The sequence below is a fragment of the Balaenoptera borealis genome (assembly GCF_965194805.1).
Source record: "Balaenoptera borealis genome assembly, chromosome: 18".
Taxonomy (NCBI): domain Eukaryota; kingdom Metazoa; phylum Chordata; class Mammalia; order Artiodactyla; family Balaenopteridae; genus Balaenoptera; species Balaenoptera borealis.
In genome coordinates, this window is record NC_138877.1 from 64,787,280 (window position 1) to 64,811,937 (window position 24,658).

The following is a 24,658-nucleotide window of genomic DNA, read 5'->3' on the forward strand; positions in this document are numbered from 1 at the left end:
CGGGGAGCTTCCTGCCACCATGTCTGTTCTCATTTAGTCTCTTTTTCAAGAGCTTGCCCTGGTCCCGCCTGAGGGACCGATCTAATCAGCATCCACACAGCAAAAAAAAAAAGAGGCAAATGGCTAAAACAAACCTTTTCTCTTGATTTAATGAGTGCTGTCAGGTGCTTCAATACCAGAGGCCCATCTAAGCTGTACGAGAAGTTCACATTGTCAAAGACGATCACTCCTTCCTGGGGCCAGGACGGTGGTGGGCGTTTCTGGTATTCCCAGGATGCTTCTTTTTCCAGATCTGTATATTCAATCACCCTTTCTACTGAAATCATCTGAAAGATATGACATCACATGAGTTAGGAATGGAGGGTCTTGTTTATGGATGTTCAAAGACTGTGAATGAGATGTTCTGCATTTATATCATTATATCTGCTTTTATATAATGAAGACTATCTCAGGTCTTAACAACCCCAAAAAGCAGAAGTAGTAGTTTGATGAGGATACTGATGATTTGTAAACTTGTTCATTGTCTTGTAACACTTTTATTATGGCTACCTTCTTCAACATTATATTAAAACAAAAAGAACTAGAGAAATGAATACTATGATTTCACTGATCCAATTTTCGCAAATGAATTTTAAAAAACAGAGAATTTTGTCAATGAAAAGAGTATGTATGGACGCCCACCAGTAGCATTTTGCTACAGCAGGGTCATCTGTTGTAGATGAATAGAACTGCATAGTCAGTACACCTCATTTTCATAATTAGTTACTTTCTTCTCTGTTAGAGAGCGAAATAGAAAAGTTTCATTTTCATCATTTTTCTCCCTTTAGGAGAAACTGAAAATATTCGAAACAGCAGAGGATTTACATATTGACTAAGGCCTTCTAAACAACCATAACTTGATAGTACATTCAGAGAGAAGGGGCACCAATAAATTCAGGTGTTCAACACACACGAGGAAAAATTCTCAAATGGGGAGGGTGGGGAATAATTAAATTAAATGAATTAAACAAATAAACCTCAAAATACTAAATTCTCCTTTCACCAGGAATGAGGAATTACCCTAGCTTATATCTTCTCCAGGATTTCAGAACCTCCCTCCTACAGAGACATTTATTATATTTGAAGACAGCTTGTGATGAATATAAAACCTGCTGACATGGCATACATAAGACTGAGAAAAAGATGTATATATTTTATTTTAAATAAATTGTAAACAGATGGAGGAAGGATCTAACAAACCCTGTTAGCTATGATGTAAAAAAAAAAAAAAAAAGAAAAGTTTTAAGATTTTTTTTTTTACATAAGAATTGCCTTTATGTGATGTAATGACAAGGAGACCTGAAAAGACTAAAAGGTAAATGTTACCATATTTTCAACTTCGGCACTTTGCCTTACGCACCACTGGAACATCCCCATGAGCGTAAGGGCGTAGGACAGCGCGAGGCCAACCTGCCCGGCATCCAAAGCTAAATGAGGAAGAAGAAAGGAAATAATTTAGTTCCATTCTTAACCCTGAGTCGGGATCCTACTGTCACTGTACCAAGACTTCTTTATAATATTTAAAACACTTGCACATAACAACAGCATTACTTATATTTTTACTACCTGTTGATTGAGACCATGATACAACAAAAAACAAAAAAAAACAAAAAGAAAAAACAAACAAACAGAAGAAACTATGAACTCAGAAAACTATTAAATAAGTTTATTAATCCCGACAGGATTGACATACACTTGACAGTATTATACAGGCGAGGAATCATGTCATCATTCAGGCTTTCGTCATTATGGTTTCAAGGACCATTATGTAATTTCACTTTGTACGCCCAACAACGCAGCTGCAGTTGGAAACCACGAAAAAAAAGTCAATAGGTTCTAAGAGCCAGTACTTTTAAATCTAAAATACTGCTCTCATTGTTCTATTATTAAACACTACGATTCAGTGTTGTTACTGCGGAATAGTTAGGGATGGTGAATTCACGCCACACACACCATGACCTGCTCATCTGGTACCCACACAGCAGAGGATACTGTTCTTTCCTACAGAGAATATTTCTCACCTCAGTACACCAGGCACCTACAACCAAGAGATCCGAGGAGCCTGAATGCCACAGGCTTGACAAAAAGCTTAATAGCACACTTGGTTCTCTCCTCCTAACACTAAGACGTTATCAGGAATGTTCAGAAGGTCAGCTGCTAGAGTTGTATAGACTTCGACCCATTTAAGAAATATAAAAGGATCAAAGCCCTCATCAAGACATCTCATTAAAGGCCTCATCAAGACCCAAATGACTCCTCTACAAGGGCCACACTGAAAAACCACACGCTGCAAACACTTTAATACAATTCACTAGAACCAAACGGTATATGGTATTAGACAAAGAGGCAAGAGTTTAAATTAATAACTGCAAACGAAGCTATAAATCGTAATCATAATACAAATAGTTATTCACATCTGTACTTACTTTTTGCCAGAATCAGGGACCCAAAGGCAACAACAATGACAAAGATGGCACAGATGGCATCCAGACGCACAGCGAACCATCGGGACGTAGTCAAAAACAAGAACCAAGCCTCTGCATTGGTGAAGTATAATAAGCATCATGAATAAGCAGAAGTATCATGAAGGCTGCTTCTAATGAGGGAGAGCATTTTGCTCCGTTGAGCTACAGAAGATGTTTACACAAGGTAGGACAGCAAAGTTACATCCTCAAGCAACCTAAAGATCACAAAAAGCTGGGCTCTGACACAAGACAACGTATGGTATACATAGATACCAGTCCAGGGGCTTTGTGGGAAGAAGGTACTAAACTCTTCAACCCACAGGTTATAAACAGAATTACGATCATAATAACGAACACAGAAAAATGGTCTCGTTGGTGTGTTTCTTACAGCTCTGGGCCTCAACGTGAGGCTCATCCTCTCGCGGGGCTGACTGTTCCTAGTTCTCCGCTGGCAGACAGCGCAGCTCACACTCTGTTTCCAGCACCTTCTGCACTTACTGTGGGGCCCTGCACAATGTTTATTCTTAGGAGCCAGTATCCAAACGACCATCAGCTAACAGGATCTGCATGTGGCTTTCAAAATGCCATTTTATCTTCAAAATACAATAAAGATGGGCAAGTTGGGCCACGATTTTACTGACTTAGAGGAAATTCTGGGTGGCAAATCTGATAAGAGAGAAATTATTTTCCTTCTTCAGGTCTGCCACCCTGTATGCTCTGAAAAGAGTCAGCAAATCACAGCCTGAGGGCCAAGAATGGCCACAACCTGCTTTTGTAAATAAAGCTTTACTGGAACACAGCCATTTGCTGATGTATTATTTTTGTCTGCTTTAGTGCGGTAATAAATAGCAAAGCTGGAATCCCCTGGTGGCACGGTGGTTAAGAATCCGCCTGCCAATGCAGGGAACACGGGTTCAAGCCCTGGTCCGGGAAGATCCCACATGCCGCGGAGCAGCTGAGCCCGTGCGCCACAACTACTGAGCCTGCGCTCTAGAGCCCGCGAGCCACAACTACTGAGCCCGTGCGCCTAGAGCCCGTGCTCCACAAAAAGAGAAGCCACCACAATGAGAAGCCTGCACACGGCAACAAAGAGTGGCCCTCGCTCACCACAACTAGAGAAAGCCCATGTGCAGCAAGGAACACCCAATGCAGCCAAAAATGAACAAACAAACAAACAAACAAACAAATAAATAAATTTTTTGACAATTCAATTATTAAAATAAATAAATAGCAAAGCTGAGTAGTTGCAACAGAGACCGTGTGGCTCTTTGCTTAAAAAAATAAAATCTGTTGACACCCTCCCTAAACGGACAGAAGGCCACAGGGCACCTTGATGGAAGGACAATGCAAGCCAGTCAGGGGAGAAAAGCAGGGGTGTCACAGGGGAAGAGAGGAGCACAGAGGGGAGGCTGAGAGGAAGGAGTGGGGAGGAGGACGTGGGGAGGCAGAGAGAGGAGGTGTGGGCCAGCGAGGCCACCTGACAAGGACTCAAGCCTCAGAAGGCAGCACCTCCCATCCTTTGAAATCATTTCCAGAAACTTACAGACCTGAATGCAAGTCCTGGTGTGCGTCAAACAGTTCCTGAAACCTCTCTTCGGCATTGTACGCCCGGATGGTCCAGAGTCCTTGGAGAGAAGATGATAAGTGGGAAAATACTGGGCTCCGAGCTGGGGAAGCAGAGACAGACAAACGACAGAGAAAGTCAGGTAGACTCGATGCAAAGAAATCCACCGCCTTCCAAAGGGCACACCCAAGGGCTTCCTGGAGGGCTGCCTGGGGGAAGAGGGATGACGCCCCTCTCCTGGAGAGGATCCTCCATGGGACCCTCCAACTCCTGCTCACACTAAGCTTCACTTTTATGACCTGGACATGAAAGGTTCTCTTTAAAACCATCTTTGACCAAATTCAAATCTGACCTAGATTTAGATAATGAATCTCCATACTAACTCAATCGTCAAGGTCCTCCTCAAACAGGGCCACATTCCAAATTCTTCCCTGACATCCCTCCAGGTAGAAATCACTGTTCACTAATTTTTGATTCAGTATCATTTTTAAATTTAATTCTCCGTCAGAGTCCCTGACCACACTGAATTTTGATGAAATTGTGTGTGAATTTTGATGAAATTGTGTATCTGTGTGTTGTCTCCACCTTAGATTAGAAACTTAAGGGCTGGCACAGGACAGAGGCGAGATAAGTAAGGTGAACGGACAGTCTGCCGTCTCCTTCCATCCTGGGAATTTTCCTACACCTATGCCAAGAGTCTCTTCGTGCGCCACAGGGCACCTGGGCATCACACGGCCCTTGTGCCCAGAGGACCCATGCAGTCAAGGGGTCTTTGAATAGTTTGGACTTCCGCTCTGGGAACCTGATGGATGTTTTTATAACTGCCCTACTGGATACTTGAGGCATTTGGAGGCCACTGTGGTATGTGACACTGATATCACTCTTTTAGAATCTGACAGTGGCCATTCTTTTTAGTGACTACGCGTCGGTTTGGGGCCTCGTGTCACATGACTGGCCATTTGTTTCCTGGCATCTTCTCTAAGAGCACACTGAGCAACAAGCACCACAGTCTGGCTCCTGCACCTCAGGGAACAGGTGGGTTGTAGGTTGCTGGGCAGGAAGGACCCCTTTTGGTTTTCATTCCCCACCGTGAATGAGGCAACTTGCTTTTTTTGTGGGCAGATTCTGAGCCTGTGACCTTTCTGGGATGAGTGATAGCTTGTGCTTTATCAGCAGGAAATACTGACATCACTTTGTTACCTGTGCATCTCCTAGAGAAGATGTTAGTTCTAACATGATGAAATTCTGTATTTTTAAGAAAAGTATTTATGGAGTAGATGCTCTGTGTTAGGAAGTATGTCATGAACAAGACAGAAACGGTCCCTGTCCTCATGGTCTCACATTCATCCTCCTTGTGCTAAAATGCCAAGCTGCAGCTGACCCGCCACCAGCTCCATTTGCCTTAAGGGCCACACGGACTCACAGTGGCCATAATATCCAATTACCTAATGTTAACTTAGTGAGAAATTCCAGAAGACAGAGTCTGCAGAATTTCAGGGGTCTGGTTCATTACAGCATAAACGGAAGCCAGCCTGAGTTGCCATCCCAACCTGAGAGCCCCGGGTACTCACTTGTAGATTCAAGGCGTTTCACATCCCTTGATGTCTGTAAGAAATATCTCCGGAGAACAAAGAAAATGATGCCAAGGGGAACCAGGGGTATCGCAATCCAAGGAATCACCGAAACCGCCACACCCACGACACCAATCACTTGTAGAAATGTCTGGAAGAGTGAAAACAGATACAGTGGCCTCTTTATCCAGCATTCTCTTCAAAAATAACCTTTAATGGGTGTTTTGTTAGGATTAAACTCCTTTCGTCGAAGGACATGTTGGAATGATAAGGAATGCTTTCCCATCCAAAGAAAGAAGAAAATTACAGGTGTTGCTCATGATATTTATTGCATGCTTAGCATGTGACAAACCTTTTCTAAAAAATATTTATTTATTTATTTGTTTGTTTATTTATTTTTGGCTGCGTTGGGTCCTCATTGCTATGCACGGGCTTTCTCTAGTTGCGGCGAGCGGGGGCTACTCTTCGTTGCGGTGTGCAGGCTTCTCATTGCGGTGGCTTCTCTTGTTGCAGAGCACGGGCTCTAGGTGCTCGGGCTTCAGTAGTTGTGGCTCGCAGGCTCAGTAGTTGCAGCTGGTGGGCTTTAAAGCGCAGGCTCAATAGTTGTGGCGCACGGGCTTAGTTGTTCTGCGGCATGTCGGATCTTCCCTGACCAGAGCTCGGACCCGTGTCCCATGCATTGGCAGGTGGATTCTTAACCATTGTGCCACCAGGGAAGTCTGACAAACACCCTTAATCTAAGCAAAAACTGGGATATACCAACAGCATAAAAGGATGGTGATGGGAATTAAATGAGATACTGTATATGAAGTGCCTACCAGTTCATATATAACAAATATAAATTCTAACTCCCTTAATTGTATTCTAGATTCAAGGAGCCAGGGGAGATGGGATGGTGTATTAATAGATTTATGGACCCAAAGAATCTTAAGAATCTCATGAGGTTGGATCCTGTTAGACAGTTCATTCTAATGACTGGAACAGCTTAGTACTAACCAAGGACATACCGGAGCAGGTGCTATTTTTCCTAGGTGTGGTAATGATGTCACCTGTACAAAGTGACTGTGGTTTTTCTCTGGCCACAGAGAAAACTTGAATGTGAGGTCTATTCTGTTTGAAGACACACTTTAAAAATAATATGAACAATAAACCTCATCCCTAGTACAATTTCTGTCCCCTCTGTATTTTCTTCCCAACTCTAGGCCTTCCAAAGATTGATAACCTTAGGGGAATGGAGGCAAGTCAACATTTTTTGAGATGTTTCCTATTCTGTATCCATTTTTTATTTCAAACTTTGCTTCTTATTAGTGGAAACTTACTGCTCTGAAATTGCTGAGCATTTTTTGGAGACTAAGGGGAAAAAATGGTAGACCTCTGAAGCACCAACGCAAACCTGATTAAGAAGTATATTCCAAACAGAAGATCAATTTGACATTTTCTCTTTCATGCACCATGAATTGGTGAGTTGATATTAATGAAAGTACAAAAGCTACATTTTGTAGACTAGTGAATCCCAGGAAATTTAACTGTGTCCACCCTAGGTCACCCTTCTTGGTGGAACGAAGCAGCCTTGCTAGGATGTCAGGATGACTCAGGCAGAGGACACTGTCACCACCACCTGTGGAAGGGAGGTCTAATGAGCACCTCTCATCCTCAGAAATGCTGCTGTCCTGTGAGCAGCTCTTTCTGACAAAGCACACTGTAAGCTAAATGAATTGTTAATCGAGTACAGAAAAACAGTAAAGGAAAAAAAAATAATAATAATGCCTTCTGGAAAACGTTAATGGTTTTGTTTAAAAACCTCCCCATTCAAAAACTAAGATAACTGCTGTATTGCTAGTGCCCATGGCAAATTTTTCATAATACTGAAGAAATTCCACAATTCTCTAGATCTGGTTGACAACCGAATAAATGGTGGTTATTACCGCACCCTCCAAATTACCAATAATGGATGACATTTCATGAGGCTTGCCACGGGTCCTACCTCTCTAGTATTTCACAAGCATTACTAATTTCACTCTAATATCACATCTGAGTAGGAGAGATTATCCTTTCTGTTTACAAAGCTCAGAGAGGTTTGGGAGTTTGCTCGAAGTCAGAGAATTTGCTCATATTGTTCCCAAGCCTGTTCTTTTAATTTCTGCCTGATACAGTATCCCATATACAGATAAAATTCATAATAAAAAAATTAAGATCTAAATATACTCCCCTTTTATATTTTTCCCCATTTATTTGCATTCTCTCCCATGCAGGGACCAGTTCTAGTTTCCTAGCTAATTAGAGCCTGATCAGCTCACAGAGCAGACTGATCATTAAAAGGTCTTAAAAATGATTGCTCATAGAACACACTAACATGTTTTAATAATTACTGTTTAAATTTTTTAAAAATGTTTCAAAAGAAAGCATAAAATACAACACGACTTAATTTTAATAAATACATAAACCCCAAGAACACAAACATGAGGCTAAGGATTTTATAAGTTCAATATATACACTTGGATTAAAGTTTCCCCAGGAAGTCTCTAAGTCTAGAATTAACACTATATTCTAATATTGCAGACTTTAACATATTCCTTTCACAAGCACAGTGTGAAATATGAGGGCCTGTTTGCCTGTTTGGCATTTAAATTCCAAATTGCTTACAGTCCTGTAGGAATTCCTAGGTATCTCTACCCACATGTTACTTTAAACTTAGTTCCATGGGATTCTGTTCCTGCTAGTCTCTGTGAAGCTTGTGCCAAAGAACATGTTCTCTATAAACACCAGTAAAAATGTATTCTTCTTACTTTATGCAAACAAATATGCCATCCATACTTTTGGCTCACTCCATTCTTATGTGAACTCTCCCACTCACTCTTGTATTGGGCACAATGTAAAATATGTATTTAATCATAAAATCACTTAATAAGTAGACAGGACTTTTATTATCTGTTTACAGGATTAAAAATAAATTCAGGATCATTAAGATTCTTAACACCCCAAGAGAATTTCAAATCTTTGAATTTTGCTGTCAGTCAGACTCTTAAGAATTATATTCCAAGTTGTGTAAGTACAAATCGTCCAGATTGCCTTAAACTATTACTGATTTTTGCAGAAGATATGACTCAAGTGCAATAAACAAAGCAAGATTCACTTCTTGGCAAGAAAATACAGCAAGATTTTCTCCTGATTTAGGGAGATAAAAAAATAATGCCCAGTTTTTGATCAGTAAGCTGTTTATTGATGTGGGTGTAGGAAAGATTCTTCTACCTGTTTATTCTGGAAACATATGAGATTTAGAAAAAAGCCTTTCAATGAAATGACTATCTCATCAATTGTGCTGCTAGCTAACACAAGATTCTTGTAGAGGCGGTAAAATCCTGAACGCCTACACGAAGCTCTCTAAGTATTAAGAAATAAAATGTAATTTCTGGGACCTCCCTGGTGGTCCAGGGGTTAAGAATCTACCTTCCAAGGCGAGAGACGTGGGTTCGACCCCTTGTCTGGGACCTAAGACCTCACATGCCGTGGGGCAACTAAGCCCGCGAGCTCTGGAGCCTGGGCGCCACGACTAAAGAGAAGCCCACCTGCAGCAACGAAGAGTTGACACAGCCAAATAAATACATAAATAAATATTTTTTAAAAATAAAAAACAATATAATGTAATTTCTATGAAGCAATACTCCTTACCCTTCAATCACAGGATAAATAGAAGCAAAGGGAAAAATAGGGAAAGCTCTTCAGTGCAAGCTCCTAAACTTAATACTAACCCTAGAGTTAATATTGAGTCTGCAGGTGTAAGGTGATATGGTACCTTGCATGTCTAAGGGAGTCTACAGATCAGCTCTGGTTCCAGACCCCTCCTTTATCACATTTCTTTTGACCTCACCCAACCCAATTAACTCTTTTATATAAGAAAATGATAAAAAGTGGTGTGTCTTATCTCTATGATGAGATCCATACACACTCTAATATTAATAAAGCTTTTCTAAACCTGTCCTTTCCTTAGGATTCACTAATCATGCTTTTCATCCCTCAGCTGACTGCCTTAGATCTTTTCAGATCCACACTAGGTGTGGAACCTGTGTAATCCTTCAGGTGGCCCTTAATCCTGAGTCACAGTTAACTCCACTAAAGAGTGCATGGTGGGGTTTGGTTTACAGTTTCTTAACCAACACAAGAGAAATGATTAGGGAAACAGAGTGCACTTCTCCCTTCCTTTGTGTTCAGCAAATCTCAATGATCAATAGCTTCCTTACTAACCTTTTTCAGTGTTTGAGCTTATTATGAAATTCAAGACTACAGTCCATCTATTTCCTATGTTTGAAAAGCACAGCTTAACAATAACACCAAATAAAAGTGGAAATAAAATGTTGAACAAGGTACCCCATGTAAAAACTAACCAAAAGAAAGCTGGAATATCTATCTAACATGAAGTTAGGAAGGATTCCTAGAAATAAAGGAAAACATTTCATAAGAATAAAGGGTCAATTTTATCTAAAAGATATTTTAAAAAATCCGAACTTACATAATCCTAATAACACAGCTCAATAATGTATGAAGCAAAATCTGACAGAACTCAGTAGAAACAGACAATGCCATACCCATAGTGGGAGATTGAAACCCACCCATCTCAAAGACTGACAGAAAAAGCAGATAAAAATCAACGGAGATATAAAAGATTTTTAAAATGTCATTAATATATTTGACCTAATTAGGAACTATACAACACAGCAGTCAGTGATTACGTAAGACATTCTTTTCAATTGCATATATCCTATACTATAAAGCAAGTATCAACAAACTTCAAGGGACAGAAATTGTACAGAATATATTCTGACCTAAGCGGATTTAACAAGAAATCAATAACAAAAAGGTAACTAGTATATCACTAAATATTTGGAAGTTCAATAATACATTTCAGGGTATCATCTAATTCAAAATTACAATAAAATTACAAAGAATTTTGGCATAAAAGAAAATGAATATCTACAAATATTAAAATTTGAAGGCTGCAACTAAGGTGCTTAGAGGTAAATTTATAACTTTAAACATTTTTTTTTAAAGGCCACAGAGAATACATGGGAAATCTCTGAATCTTCCTCTTAATTTCACTGTGAACTAAAAACTGCTGTAACAACAAAAAAAAAGTCTTATTTAAAAAAACAAAAAGAAAGTATAAAACTCAAGGGTCTTAAAATCCATCTTAAAATAAAAGAACAGCATATTACACAAAATTATGTAAAAGAATGGAAAGTAAAAAGCAGACACTAATGAAATACAAAACTACCTTCTAAGGAGAAAAATTAATAAACCCAAAGCTTGGTTCTTTGAAAGCACCAAGGAAATATTTTTAAAAAAAGGGGGGGGGGGGATTACCATTAACGTGAATTAAAAGAGAATAACACAAGAGACATCACAGGCACTAAAAACGGGACATAATGAGCATCGTGCTCATAAACTTAAAAATACAATGCAAACAACAAATTTCTTGAAAAGCCACATACAAAGACTGACATAATATGAAACAGAAAAATCTGAATACTTCCATATCAATTTAAGAATCTGACTCCATAATATGAAAATTTCCCACCAAAAAAAGACTTTAGGTCTATAGGGCTTCACAAGTAGATTGTGAAAAAAGTTTTACCAAATTCTTCCAGGGAATTTGACTCCAGCATTATCATGATATACAAACCACACAAACACATTAAAAGAAAAAAAATTACAATCCAAACTGTCATAGGAACACTAAACAACATACCAATAAACTTAATCTAACAACATAAAAAAAGCAGTATTTCACAATCAAACTTGGCTAGGCAAGTCAGAAATCCACAGGGCCAGCTGTCACAAACGATAGGCTGGAACTCTTGGGCAGGAGCCAATGCTGTTATCCACAGGCAGAACTTCTTTCTATTCAGGGAAGCCTTAACTGTTAAGTCCTTTCAACAGACTGAATCAGGCCCACCAAGACTATCTAAGATAGCATTCCTTACTTAAAGTCAACTGATTATGCACTTTAATCATATTTATAAAACATCTGCACAGTAACACCTAGACTACTTTTTGACTGAATAACTGGAATACAGCCTCGTCAAATTGACACATAAAACTGACCATGGGAGTGCCCTGGTGGCCTAATGGTTAGGATTCCGGGCTTTCATTGCCCTGGCCCGGGCTCAATCCCTGGTCGGGGAACTGAGATCCCACAAGCCGCAAGGTGCAGCTAAAAAAAAAAAGACCATAACAAAAATATCCATTTCCCATGTCTTTTTATGAGGACTGCATAACTCTGATACCAAAACCTGGCAAAACATTTAAAGAAAAGCAAATTATGAACCAAGATGCCTCATGAACAACAGATACAAAGATTCTTGACAAAACATTAACAAATTGCATACAATGATATGTAAAAAAAAAATATATGGTACACATTAGGACCAAGTGGAGTTTATTCTAGGAATATAAGGTTAATTTAACCTGCAAATATCAATCGGTATAATATACCACATTAAAAGATTAATGGTGAATAATATAATTATCTGAAGAAATGTAGAAAAACATTGGTCAAATTTTAACACCTATTCTTGATTTTAAAAACAGTAAAATTCTCAGGAATTTAGGAATTAAAGGAAACATTCAATCTACCTAAAAAATTGCAGTTAACATCATTCTTGATGGAAAAATATTAAAAGATTTTATCTTAAGAGTACAAGAATGTATTGTCACCTTTTTCAACATTGTACTCAAACCTCTAGCCACAGCAAGGAAATAAAACTAACAAATATTGGAAATGAAGAAGTAAAATTGTTAATATTCACAGCTAACATGATTGTGGATATAGAAAATTCTACAAGATTAAAAAAGAAAAACCACGTCCAGGAAATGCAAAGTGGATTCACAAATAAATCAACTGTATTTCTATACATCAGCAACAAGCAATTGGAAAGTGATATTAAAAACAATCCCATAAATACAATCAAAAGACACCAAATATTCAGGAATGAATTTAACCAAAAGATTATAAGATTTCTGTAACAACTACAAAACACTTCTAAAATTCAACATGACCTAAATAAGTAGAGATGTACCACAGACATAATTGACAGAGTCAATAGTGTTAAACTCAGACACTCCTCAAATGGATCTATAGCTAAAAGAAAATATTAATCAAAATTCCAGCAGGCTTTCATTGAAAACAAATTAAAAGGCTTCTAAAATTTATACAGAAAAGTAAATGATCTAGAATGATCAAAACAATCTTAAGGAAGAAGTACAAAGTTAGAGGACTTAAACCAGAGGATTTCAAGTCTTACTAAAACGAACAGTAACTAAGACTGCAGTACTGGTACAAGGATAAACAGATCAATCGAACAAAATAAAGTATACAAACTCAGACTTGCTCACATACAGTCAGATGATTTTTAATCAAGGTGCCAATTCAATCCATTAAAGTCTTTTAAACAAATGTGGCTAGAATAACTGGAAAAAATAGTCAGTAAGCATGCATGAAAAAGAGCTCAATATCATTAATCATCAGGAAAATGCAAATTGACACCACAATGAGAGTAGTCATGCACAGAAAGACTTGAATCACAAAGACTGATAATACTAAGTGCTGCAAAAATTGCTAAGGTGTGGAACAACCAGAACTCCCATATATTGCTGGCGGGTTTGTAAAAATGGTGCAACTATCTTGAAAAACTTTATGGTAATTTTTTTTAAAGTTAACAAACGCTTACTTTATGACCCAACAATTCCACTTGTACATGGAGCTTGTATCATTCCTCTAAAATAGAGCTGAGAAGAATGATAATTTGTGTCCGTATAAACACTTCTCCAAGAAGGTTCACTGCTAAAAGCTGTGAACAACACAAATATCCATCAACTGGAGGATGGATAAATAAATTGTGGTGTCTTCATATAATGGAATGACTCAGAAAGGAAAAAGAAAGAAAAGAACCACTGAAACAAGGAGCAACATGGATGGATCTTGAAAATCCTGAAAACACATTAAGCAAAACAAGGCATCACAGCAAAACCTGTACTATGTTGATTCCATTTATATATGGAGCCCAAGAACAGGAAAACTGATTTATGTCGACAGAAATCTCGGATAACTGCGGGGGTGTGGAAACTGACTGCAGAGGGGCAAGAGAGACTTTCTGAGGTCACGGGAATGCTCTACATTTTGTCTTTTGTGGTAATCAAAGGGATGTAAACAATTATCAAAGCTCATTAACCAAAAAAATGAAAAATTGCTTGTTTCATCGTACGTAAACTATACCTCAAAAAATCAATAAATACGTTTTAAAAAACAGATTAAAAGACGGTCCAGTGGTCAGGCCTCAGTGCATTCACTGCTTGGGTATGGGTTCGATCCCTGGTGGGGGAACTAAGATGCTGCAAGCCCCACAGAGCAGCCAAATCATACAAAACAAAACAAAAAGACAAACAACAACAAGAAGAAAAAGAAAAACACAGCAACGACAGCCATGATGACACCAGAATCCAATTCCCGTACCTTCGGTTATGCTCAGGCAGGTGTTGGCAATGTGTAAAATACACAATCATAATTTCATGTGTTGATTACCTTGGGTGCACTGGGAAAGGCAGGCTGGGGGACACATGTGGGAGATAACGGTAACCAGCGGGGTGCCTGAGCCCCATGTGACATATCTCCTACAGGATGCTGCCCTTAGCTTCAATGCTAGAGCTGCCCTATCTGCTTCCTAACTGGATGCAGATAACAATCAGGGAAAACTAAATCAAAAGACCCAGAGAAAGAGTTGCAAGAAACAAAACTCACAAGCAGAGAGCAACCACAAGACAAATAGATTATAATTAATCACGCTCCACATCAGATTGAAGACATATATCCATGCATAAAATAGCAAGGACGAGGTTTTCATAAAAATGAAGGAAGTTCTCCAGCTCACCCGTTCTTCTTAATTTTATCAAGAAAATACATTGGTAGATAGAATTGAAGAAATATACTCAAGAAGAGCATATAGAGACTCTAAAGGTGCTCAACATGAGTAAATGTTTTGCCATTTTCCTCTCTCTAGGAAAAACAGTTCATTTGATCATTCCTAAAGATACAAGATGGCAGGGAGAGAAAGCACTGTGAAGGGCCACTATAGTTTTGTAATGGACATCGTCCAATTATGCTACAATGTAAAGTTCTATGCTCTGAATACCACCGCAAGGCTTGATAAAAATGGGGTCCTTATTTTTTTTTTTCTTTAGGTCTTAATTAGCTTCTGGTTAAACTATAAACGTTATCATTGGACCACACATGCTGGGACAGACAAAATGGAACACTTGGTTGCCAGCCTAGGAAGGTCCCCGCTGATTAACTGTCACCAGGCTGATGCTGGCACTGCTGATTTCTAAGTGTGCTAACTATCAAGCTGGAAAAACCCACCTGCCGTCTGATCTTTCATTAAAAAGAAAGGTAAACGGAGCATATGAGTGGGCTTGTGTGAAGCATATCACCTTAATCTCTGAAACCCGAGGGTCAAGTGTTTGTAAATATTTCCAGTAACCAATATCATCAATTCTCCTTTCTATTAAAAAGGAAACCCACTTTAACTTGGCAGTGTGCATGAATCTTTATCTCTGGGACTAGCGTTTTCAGGGAGTATCCCATCCCTGCAAATTCCAAACTAAAACGCTTCTGTTGATTTTAAAAGCGGGAAAATGCTGTGATTCAGTTAAAATGGATGAGTTTACTTTTAAAGAGTCCGAAAAACAGAGATCTTTCAAACAGGGCAAGGCAGCCTAACTAACAATCTCTTTTGTCCAATGGGGATTTGAGGGAGGGGGTGGGGAAAGGGTCAACACACCACAGAAATCTCAAAATGACAAAGTCATTGTTCAGTGAAAGAGGCTGGAATGCTTTCTACACACTTTCCCTGACATCTCTGCACAATGAAATGCAAGGGTCAGTGGTACTGAGACAAGCAAAGGCAGTTCCACTCTTTGCTTCTATAAAAGCAAGTGACCCAACCCTATTATGCCCTGGTCTCAGGCTTGCTTTGTTCTCAATATCCAGATGCAGCAGCTTGTTCTTTTGCGCTCCCCCCTCTGGAAAGAAATGACTGAGAACACCTCCTTCACATTTTCTTTTTCTTGGGCATTTTCACTTCATAAAGCTTCAGTCAATGTGTTTTGTGTGTGGTGAGGAGGGAATGACACGTTCCATGGTGGTCCCCACCACTGCCAGCATTGGTGGCTCAAGTAGCCTCAGGATTAGCCCTTTGTGTCCATGAAAGGATATGAAAAGTCAGTTATTTAAGCTCAGCCAAGCTGCTGTGTTTTGTTTTGTTTTGTTTTTGGGTGGATTAGGGATGTGTGAGGAGCAAAGGTTTTGCAATTCAGTTTTCCTCAATAAATTACAGCATTTTGCTGTGTGCAAGTTTGCATGCTCACAGCAGGTCCCAAATTTTATTAATTAATATGCCTAAATCCAACCTTCCGAATCTTACTGGTCATGGTCGCTCACTCATTTTTCTATTGGAAGACTTCTTGAAAGTGGACGTTTTAATGGAAAGAATTCTGGAATAATTCTGACTCCTTACTCAATGTTATCAGGGATCTTGAAGTTTCCGAAATTGTATGGATATATTTAGTACTCAATGGTCTATTTAGAAAACAACTTTTTCTCCCCCTGTAAGTCTACATTTGAAAGTGTCCATTAAATTCTTCAGGATTACAAACCGAGAATCTTTGTGGTACACACTCATGTGGTGATATAGATGGACCTGGAAACTGTCTGTAACAATTACTTTATTGTAACATAATGCTGTTATTGGACTATTTTTCCTAATTAAAAATATATGTGTTATTTCAAAAATAACTAGCCATTATTTAGCACTTAACATGTAGTTAGAATTTTATTGACTTCATTATGTCTTCCCAACAAACTTTATGAAGTTGGTAATATTTTCTCTATTTTACAGAGAAGGAAAGTGTAGCTTTGTGGGAGAGAGGGAGAGAGCTAGGATTCAAGCTTGGAAAGGGAGACTGCGGGGCTCCCCACTTCAGCACTCCTTAAAGCTACTGACATCACAGACGATTATCCCTTAACATATAATCAGTATATAATACAATAGCACAATCACACCACTAAAACATCAAGTTTTTCCTAGAGAACAAAGAACACTGGAAAAAAAACATTTTCAGGGCTCTTACATCCTCAGGTAGAATCACATTAAATATACCACATCAATTGGCTTTTTTTTAACGTTGACTTCCTTCTTGCTTTGGAGTGATGAACAGCTCCAATTTGGCCAATAACTATAATTCAACTGGACAGGCAACATATCTGGTAACTATAAGAGTCAAACTAACGGTGTACAAACTTGTAATTCCCCTGTTAGGATATGGGGATAATAATGCCATCACCTGAGGAGATGGACTGTCCTGCAGTGTGGAACCCCTATTAAGAATCCAGGGTTTTCATTAGAAACACAAGGCATTGCGACTTGGATGTCCCAAAGATAAACCTGGACGAGCCAGTGCCTCGTCCTGTCTTCCCTGTGTTGGCAAAACCCTGTCCTTCTGGTGGTCTCTTCTTCCTCTCTGTAGCCTTCTATCCAACACTCCAAACCAAATTCCTGTGCTTGAGACACAAGTTACCCTGTGATCTGTCCCACTGGGCCCCTCCATCTTTATCTCCTTCGATGACTGACCCCCAAGCTTCACAATCCAGCTATCTACAGTATGCTGGCCCCAGCCTACATCCTACACTCTCCTGGGCTCCCTGCCATTTCTGCATCCTCCATCTCTACATGAGGTTCAGGAATCAACGGGAAGCCATCCCCAGTCTCTCCAGGCAGCGTTACAGAAGATGTCCCCTTAACTGCTACAATCTGAATAGTTAGTCAACTCTAGAATAATACAAAATCTTAATGTTCTGGTATAATTTAACAGCACAAACAGGTATCATGTCAAGAGTTCCTCTTGTATAAATCACATCTGTAATGCATCATCTACAATTTCTAAAACACTTCTGAAACTCTCAGCACAGAATTCTCCTATATTTCTCCAATTCATCCCTCCCCCCCACTCATCTGTTGTCTCATCGACACCTTTTTTATTTAAGTGACGCCTTTATTAATTCCTTCCAAAGTATCCAACTTGCCAGACAAACAACTCTTCCATTTGGAATCCAGAGATTTACAGTTAAGATGATACAACAAGGGCAAGTAGCATGAACAAGTTTGGGAAGAGTCACAATGGATTTGGAAGAAACATAACGAGGTTGAGGACTGGAGCAGGGAGTGTAGGCACCCCGGAGGCAGACACCGGAAGCATATGTTACAGAGGAAATGGAGAGATGATGTGATGCAGGAGGAGGTGAAAATGAAGAAATGGATTAACCGAAAAAGAGCAGTTGCTGAATCTGCCGTCCCATCTAGAGGCAATCAGCCTCCTGTTACAGGGTCTCTTCTTTTCTGGAAGGGATGGACATTGTTTTATTGCAGAATAGAGTGGTCAAGAAAAGCTTCATTAATGTGGAAGAGAGACTTTTTCTGGTCCCTTAAAAACTGAAGCATTGAGAGGGTCCATTTGAGAATGGGCTAAAGATGTGCAAACGCAAACACACACACACACACACACACACACACACACACACACACACACACAGACAAACCAGTAGATCAACAGCCAGTCCATCAGGCATGTAAACTTTCTTTCCAGGAACTGCAGGGAGATTAGATTTAAGGACTAGGAAATTTCAATTTTACTCTCTAGGCCTGGGCTCCTTCATAACAAATCACTGGCAAAGAAAGCGAAACAAATCTATTTAGCTGTGTGTTCCAAGATGGAACTGCACCGTGGGAAAGGGTGTGAGTCCCGCTCCAGTGTCAGGCGTGCTCCACGGCCAGGCTCAGGGATCCTGGAAGCCAATGACCCCTTCCCTTCAAGGGTCTCACCCTTTTATGATATATTAGTCTGCATCTCAGTGAAAAAGCAAACTTAACTTCTGAAATAAGCAATTATTTGGGCATTTGAAGCAAAAATGATAAAGGTATCTGATCTTAGAGAATCGTGGGCAGGTTAATCTATGCAACACAGTACTCATAAGGGAAAGACAGAAGAAACAAAGAAATAACACAAAGCAGGTGTTTTGTATAATTACAAAATATTAAATGAATTATCTGAGATTTCATTTTAGGGAATGAGAAAGAATTAGATGAGAAAAAGTATATGGAATAAACACTTTAGAATGAAAATAAAAATGAAAATGATCAAAGTGTATTTCAAGGTTTATCAAATATACCCAAGGATGAGCAGAATCATCAAAAATGAGTTTGTGGGACTTCCCTGGTGGTCCAGTGGGTAAGACTCTGTGCTCCCAATGCAGGGGGCCTGGGTTCCATCCCTGGTCAGGGAACTAGATCCCGCATGCATGCCGCAACTAAGAGTTCACATGCCCCAGCTAAGAGCCTGCATGACGCAGCGAAGATCCCGCGAGCCACAACTAAGATCTGGAGCAGCCTAAATAAATAAATAAATAAATTTTTTTAAAAAAATGAGTTTGAACACACTTGGCACTACCTACATCCTTTAAAACAAACCAGAACTGAAAAACCCCCTTCAAGGCCCTTGCCAATACCACTCTCAGCTGGTGACAGACAGAAAAGACTGTTGCCCATTGGGACGAGGCTTCCAGCAGCCCCTCCTGCCCCACCATCCACAGAGGCTGTTTCCTCTCACCTGGGATCAAAGGTCGCTTTCTAGAAGCCACGCCCACCTCCTGGACCAGGCTCCCTTACTACCTCCAGCCCCACACCCAGTTTGCCCTCCAGGACTTCCTCCAGGGCGCTGCCACAGTTAGGATTCCGAAGGCGGCAAGGGGTGAATCTCTGGGTGTCTCCCTCCCCTTGGGGGCCTGGAGGGGAGGGTTCCTGCCTGACTCACCCCTGGACTTCAGGGCCTCAACGCTAATCCCTGTTTGTTGAGGGGAAGGAGGGACAGAGGAAAATATTACCCACCACACACCCCCAACCCCAAAACTAAACACCCAACCAGCAACTCCTCCGCAGACCCTACATTCCGGACGGGCCTCTCTCCTGTTTCAGTCAAACTCCTTCCAGGAGTAGCCTGCCTTCACTTCAGCTTCCTCCACGCCTCCTCCATTCTCAGCCCTTTGCAATGGGGCCTCCTCACATCTGAAACCTGCTCTTCTGGTCACCAGACGCCCTGATTCCAAATCAACCGACAACTTTCCAGGGACTTACCTTCTCCTTTGCATTGAACAGGCCTGTCCTTCCTAGGTTCCCCAACCTATTTCCTCCTCTCTTCCTTGCTGTTCATTGTGTGTCTCCTCTGCTTCCCATCTCTCTCTGCTTTCTCTCTGAATATAAAGGTTTCCATAAGGATCTTTGCTCCTGAAATGCTTCACTCTCTCTCTGGGCAATCTTATCCATTTTCACAGATTCAGCTTTTAACCTGCTCAGTAAAGAATACACAGGTGCCATACTCATCCCAGGTCTCTCTTTCAAACACCAGACTCCTACTTCCAATTAAGTACAGGATGCTTCCACCTGGAGGTCCAAAAATGTCAAGGAAGATCTGGGTGTGGAAATCAGATTTGTCTCACACTAAAGCCTTATCCAGTCTCCTATCCAGTATACTCCTGTTGTAACTTACCACACAGCACAGTACTTGCTGACTTTCGATCTGTCTCTCCCAGGAGAGTGTGCCTCAAGGAAGACGGGAATTAGATTTCATTCAACTCCACATCCCCAAGCCCTGCATGGTGCCTATCACACGTGACACACTCAAATGAATGCCTGTCCGATGAACGAAGACAAAGGCTTTACCTTTTTCATCCCCACATCCCTAGCACATAATAGAAGCCCGATAAAAGACTGCTGCAAACAATCCAAAAATGAAGACATGTTGTGGGAAAGAGAAATATTGAACAAATTACAAATCCACACATCACAAATATGCAATGGAAATAATTCGTTTGAGAGAAACTTCAAGATTTTCCATTATATTTCTAGTTGCAAATACATTCACAAAACAATACAACTGCCCAGCAAATAGTACAAATTTACTGTATTATTAAAATGATCATTAAGAATTAATTTAATCCTTAATAAAATTAAATTTTAAATTTAAATACTACTGAAACATAAATATTATGTATATATGGTACCATTATTAATTAAATCAATCACTGTTTTAAGAAAGTGAGAGGCTATATTTATGTTGCTGGTATTTACGCTGTGGCATTAGGAAGTCAAGTCATACACCTAAGAATGTGAATTTTAAGTGACCACGTTTTGTTTGTTTGTTTGTTTATGTTTATTCAAATACATTATGTTTTGAAGGCCAAAGTCCTATTCAAAGAATTCTCCCTCATTGATTTCTCACATACGAGGTTTATATGGCCTTTATACTTTGTATTTCAATCCCTATTTTCATAAAGATATTTAGTTTTCATGAGTGAAGAACCATGTTCGGGATTGACAGATGACTTGGTTTTTAAAATATTGTTAATACTCAAAGCTGTTATGATTTTTGAAAAAGCAAACAAACAAAATGTGTCTGAACAACACTTTCATAAGCCAGATGCGCACTGCCAGCCACTGGCTAACTTATCTGATAAGCCCAAGGCAACCCTGAGACAACCTGCAGACTGTTGTTATTTTGTATAAATTATTTATTTCCTATGATATGTTAAAAAAAATTTCCCTCATTTCTGGCCTACGCTTCCAAAATGCCTCGCCAGTCAAAAATTGGTCTCTCTTCATTCGCTCGTGTTCCATGCCTCTGTCAGCTCAGGTTCCCAAATCCCACACGTTAACCCCACTGTTCCTCTGGAATTCTCACTGGAATGTTGCACAATAGTAAATTACACTCATTTCAAAATGAGCTGTGTCACTGTTTCCCATCAGCATGGGTATGAATCACTAAATGAAACCAAAAACAAAACAAAGAGCAAACAAAACCCCACAAATGTTCACACAAATACAAATCATTTGTTGAAGTCCAAGGGACAAAGTTAAGTAAATACCTTCCATGTGGCCAGCGAACTTGCTCACATTTTAAACAGAATTTTCTCATCTCAGTCACTCTGTTAGTGGAATAATAAAATCTGACTTCCGACTTCCTTCATGGGACTACACCCCCTCCCCCATTATGAGGGCTCTGTCTCAGCTCCCTTTCTTCAATCCGTCAGCATCAGACTTAACTGGAGACACAATTATATTCTAGGCCAATGGTCCATATTTCTGAACTCTTACTTACAAAACCAACAAAATTATCATTGTCTTACAGATAAAGTAATGAAACACGCATGCTATGGATTAAAAAGTTACCATGGATAAGTGTAATGACATTATTTCTGTATCTGTTTGATTTTAATTCTCCTGAAAAGTATTATCACATGCTTATCTTCAGTAAGAAACAAACATTAAACATGTCAGTGTTGGTTTTAATATTCTGAAAAGTGGAAAGATATCTAAGCTTTGAATGTTGATTTGCATTCTATTTGTTACTATAAATCCTGCCAAGGTCTTTCTGGCTCAAGAATAAGAGATGACATGTAGATCAGGAAGGACCGCAAGATCAAACCAAGGTTAACTTCTTGATACGGAAATTCCCAACCCTTTCTAAAGTCAGCTGTTGGGTTTAGAAGGACTCATGTTCTGTGAACTTCCCTGAGCAGAGGAAGAGCTGCTAGTCATTAGGATTCTGACCCTAAGAATCAGATGAGAGACATTAAAACCCAGGGTCTCCTGATGTCAGCGGCCCGTTTTGCTAATGACATTAAAATCAAAGGCACACAAGAAATTTTCTATCTCAGTTCGGAAAGGGGATGACAAAACTCTTCAGAGAAGCTGATGGGCCAGACAAGAGACCTAAAAGTCGCTTCCATTTCAGATTGCTATGCACTTGAGAGGGTGTTATTGTTAACAAAGATAATATTCAGGATACCTTTTATCCTGACTTTTTAAATTAGAGGACTGAGTCCAAGTGGATAAAATTTCCTTAAAAAAAAATTAACTCCTTAAAAAAAAAAAAATAGATCCACCTCTTAAGCAAAGCCATAAGGTGAGTCAAGCTGATTGTCATTTTGACCTTCCTTTGCTTTAATTCGGGAGCCTATTTAGAAATGTAACGAGCAACCCTCTTCATTCGGTTCAGCTCAGCTAGCAGAGCTAATAGGCTTCTAATTAATTTCCAGAAGATTGCTGTTATAACTAACAGGTTTTAAACATTTGGTTGATTGGGGAAAATGAATTGAATATAATGTATTTGATTTGGAAAATTAGTTTTCATTCTATGTGCTTACCATAATAGTGTTTATTTTAAGTTTACATGATTCCATTAAGAGTCCCAGATCACCACTGGGTTCTTTTCGTCTTTACAGTGTCCTATCCAAATTCAAAAAAAAGAGGAAAAAAAAATCAATTTACATTTTGATTTTTGTTGGCCTTTCTTTGAGGGCAGGTTAACTTCATTTTTGTGGCTTTAATAAAAATCTTTGCTTGCTAATATAGCAACAGGTCCAAATACTTCAAAATGATCCCAGTGATACCTCGTCAAAACCCCACTCATTGAATGCAAATCCTCTGGAGGAAGGCTTCTGCACACAAAGTAAGATGAACCGGTTACTGCATCGTTTATTAAGTTTCACCTGATTCCTCCCGACAACCATTTAAACAATGAATGTTGGGAAATGTCTCTCAAAGAATCAACAACAATGGCAGGGATCAGGGCTTTTATATTTAACTAATACTATCTTTTAAAGGAGAAAATATTTCTTCCTGAAGGGATTATGGGAGCCTTCTTAAAGACACCTGGAAACAAAACAAGTGACAATAGACCTTTATCATAATTGATAACTGAGTCATCCTTTATACAAAAACTCCTTTCTTGAAGACAATAATATTGAGATTTACTATTGCAATTAGATTCAAGAAATCAGCTAATTGGAACTACTGGTATTTACGTTTCACCAAGATTAAGTAAGACCCTTGTCCCTCGGGTTAAAAAGAAGAACAGGAAGACTCTGCCTCTAAATCACAGCTTACTTCACATTGGTAAACAGTGGAGGCCTCTGCCCATAGTCTACATTCATTGGCACATTTCTTTGTGACTAACAGGAATGGCTAGAATAATCTCAGGCCTATTACTGATATTTCTGACATAGCTGATTTTCCAAATTAAGTATCTGTGGCTCCTTTTATAAAAATGGCTCCAGGAGAGACCCTAAGTTTTGACTTAAAGAGCACTTGAGCATTGAAATAAAAAATGGGGGCATGGGGAGCATCAAGCCATAACCGCAGCATTTCTCCTTCCTGGTCTCAAAATGGGTTCATGTTAACTGGCACTTAGGGAAAGTGAAAAGGCTTCAAACTTAGGAAGTATCAATATTAGCAGCAGCAGCTGGGATTTTAGAAAATATACACCTTTTGATAAATGCTTTTTGATGTCCAAAACACTTGGAAATGAAAAAGAAAGTCCCCTCAGCCTGAATCACTTAAAAGTAGACAGAATTAAACAACAGAGAAAAACAGCCCAAACGCACAACAGTACTCAATGAGATTAGAGCTCAGATGACCTAACACCATTCTTTAGAAACTCCAAGTCCACAGACAAAACAAAGGCTGTGTAGAAGGTATTTCTGTGGGATTGAAGGTTTGTTTTTTTAAAGACACCTTAAGACAGAGCAATCAATGTGTTAAAAGAAAAGCTGTCTACAAAAACAAAAAAGACATCTTCTGAGATGAGTTTGATCCCTTACTCAAATTATTGGCTTAAAGGTACTTGCTTTTAAAGGCTTTGTATCTTCCATAACTGCTCTCTATTGTCCTTGTTAAAGTATTATTTTCACATTATTACTAATCTTTTCTTTGTAAGTAACCACACCTGGCTTTATACAAAAAAAAAAAAAAAAACGGTGCAGTAAATATTTGTCCTTTGTGGTAATCCGATGCATAATTTAGTTAATCTAGGCTACCATGAGAGGTGATTGTTTCTCTGTTGTGAAATGTGCTCACTCACAG

The 24,658-nt window shown here is 39.4% G+C and overlaps 1 protein-coding gene across 4 annotated transcripts in view; it reads right to left on the minus strand.

Annotated features, from left to right (window-relative positions):
- ABCC4 (ATP binding cassette subfamily C member 4 (PEL blood group)) overlaps positions 1–24,658 on the minus strand; it is a 220,644-nt gene that overhangs the window by 44,000 nt on the left and 151,986 nt on the right. For all 4 annotated transcript variants that reach the window (XM_082366071.1, XM_082366074.1, XM_082366073.1 and 1 more), the window contains 5 exons: positions 5,640–5,790; positions 4,052–4,171; positions 2,466–2,576; positions 1,366–1,466; positions 135–326 (listed from right to left, as the gene is read on the minus strand). In XM_082366071.1, coding sequence (XP_082222197.1) covers positions 135–326; positions 1,366–1,466; positions 2,466–2,576; positions 4,052–4,171; positions 5,640–5,790 — 675 coding nt within the window. The remainder of the gene's footprint in view (positions 1–134; positions 327–1,365; positions 1,467–2,465; positions 2,577–4,051; positions 4,172–5,639; positions 5,791–24,658) is intronic.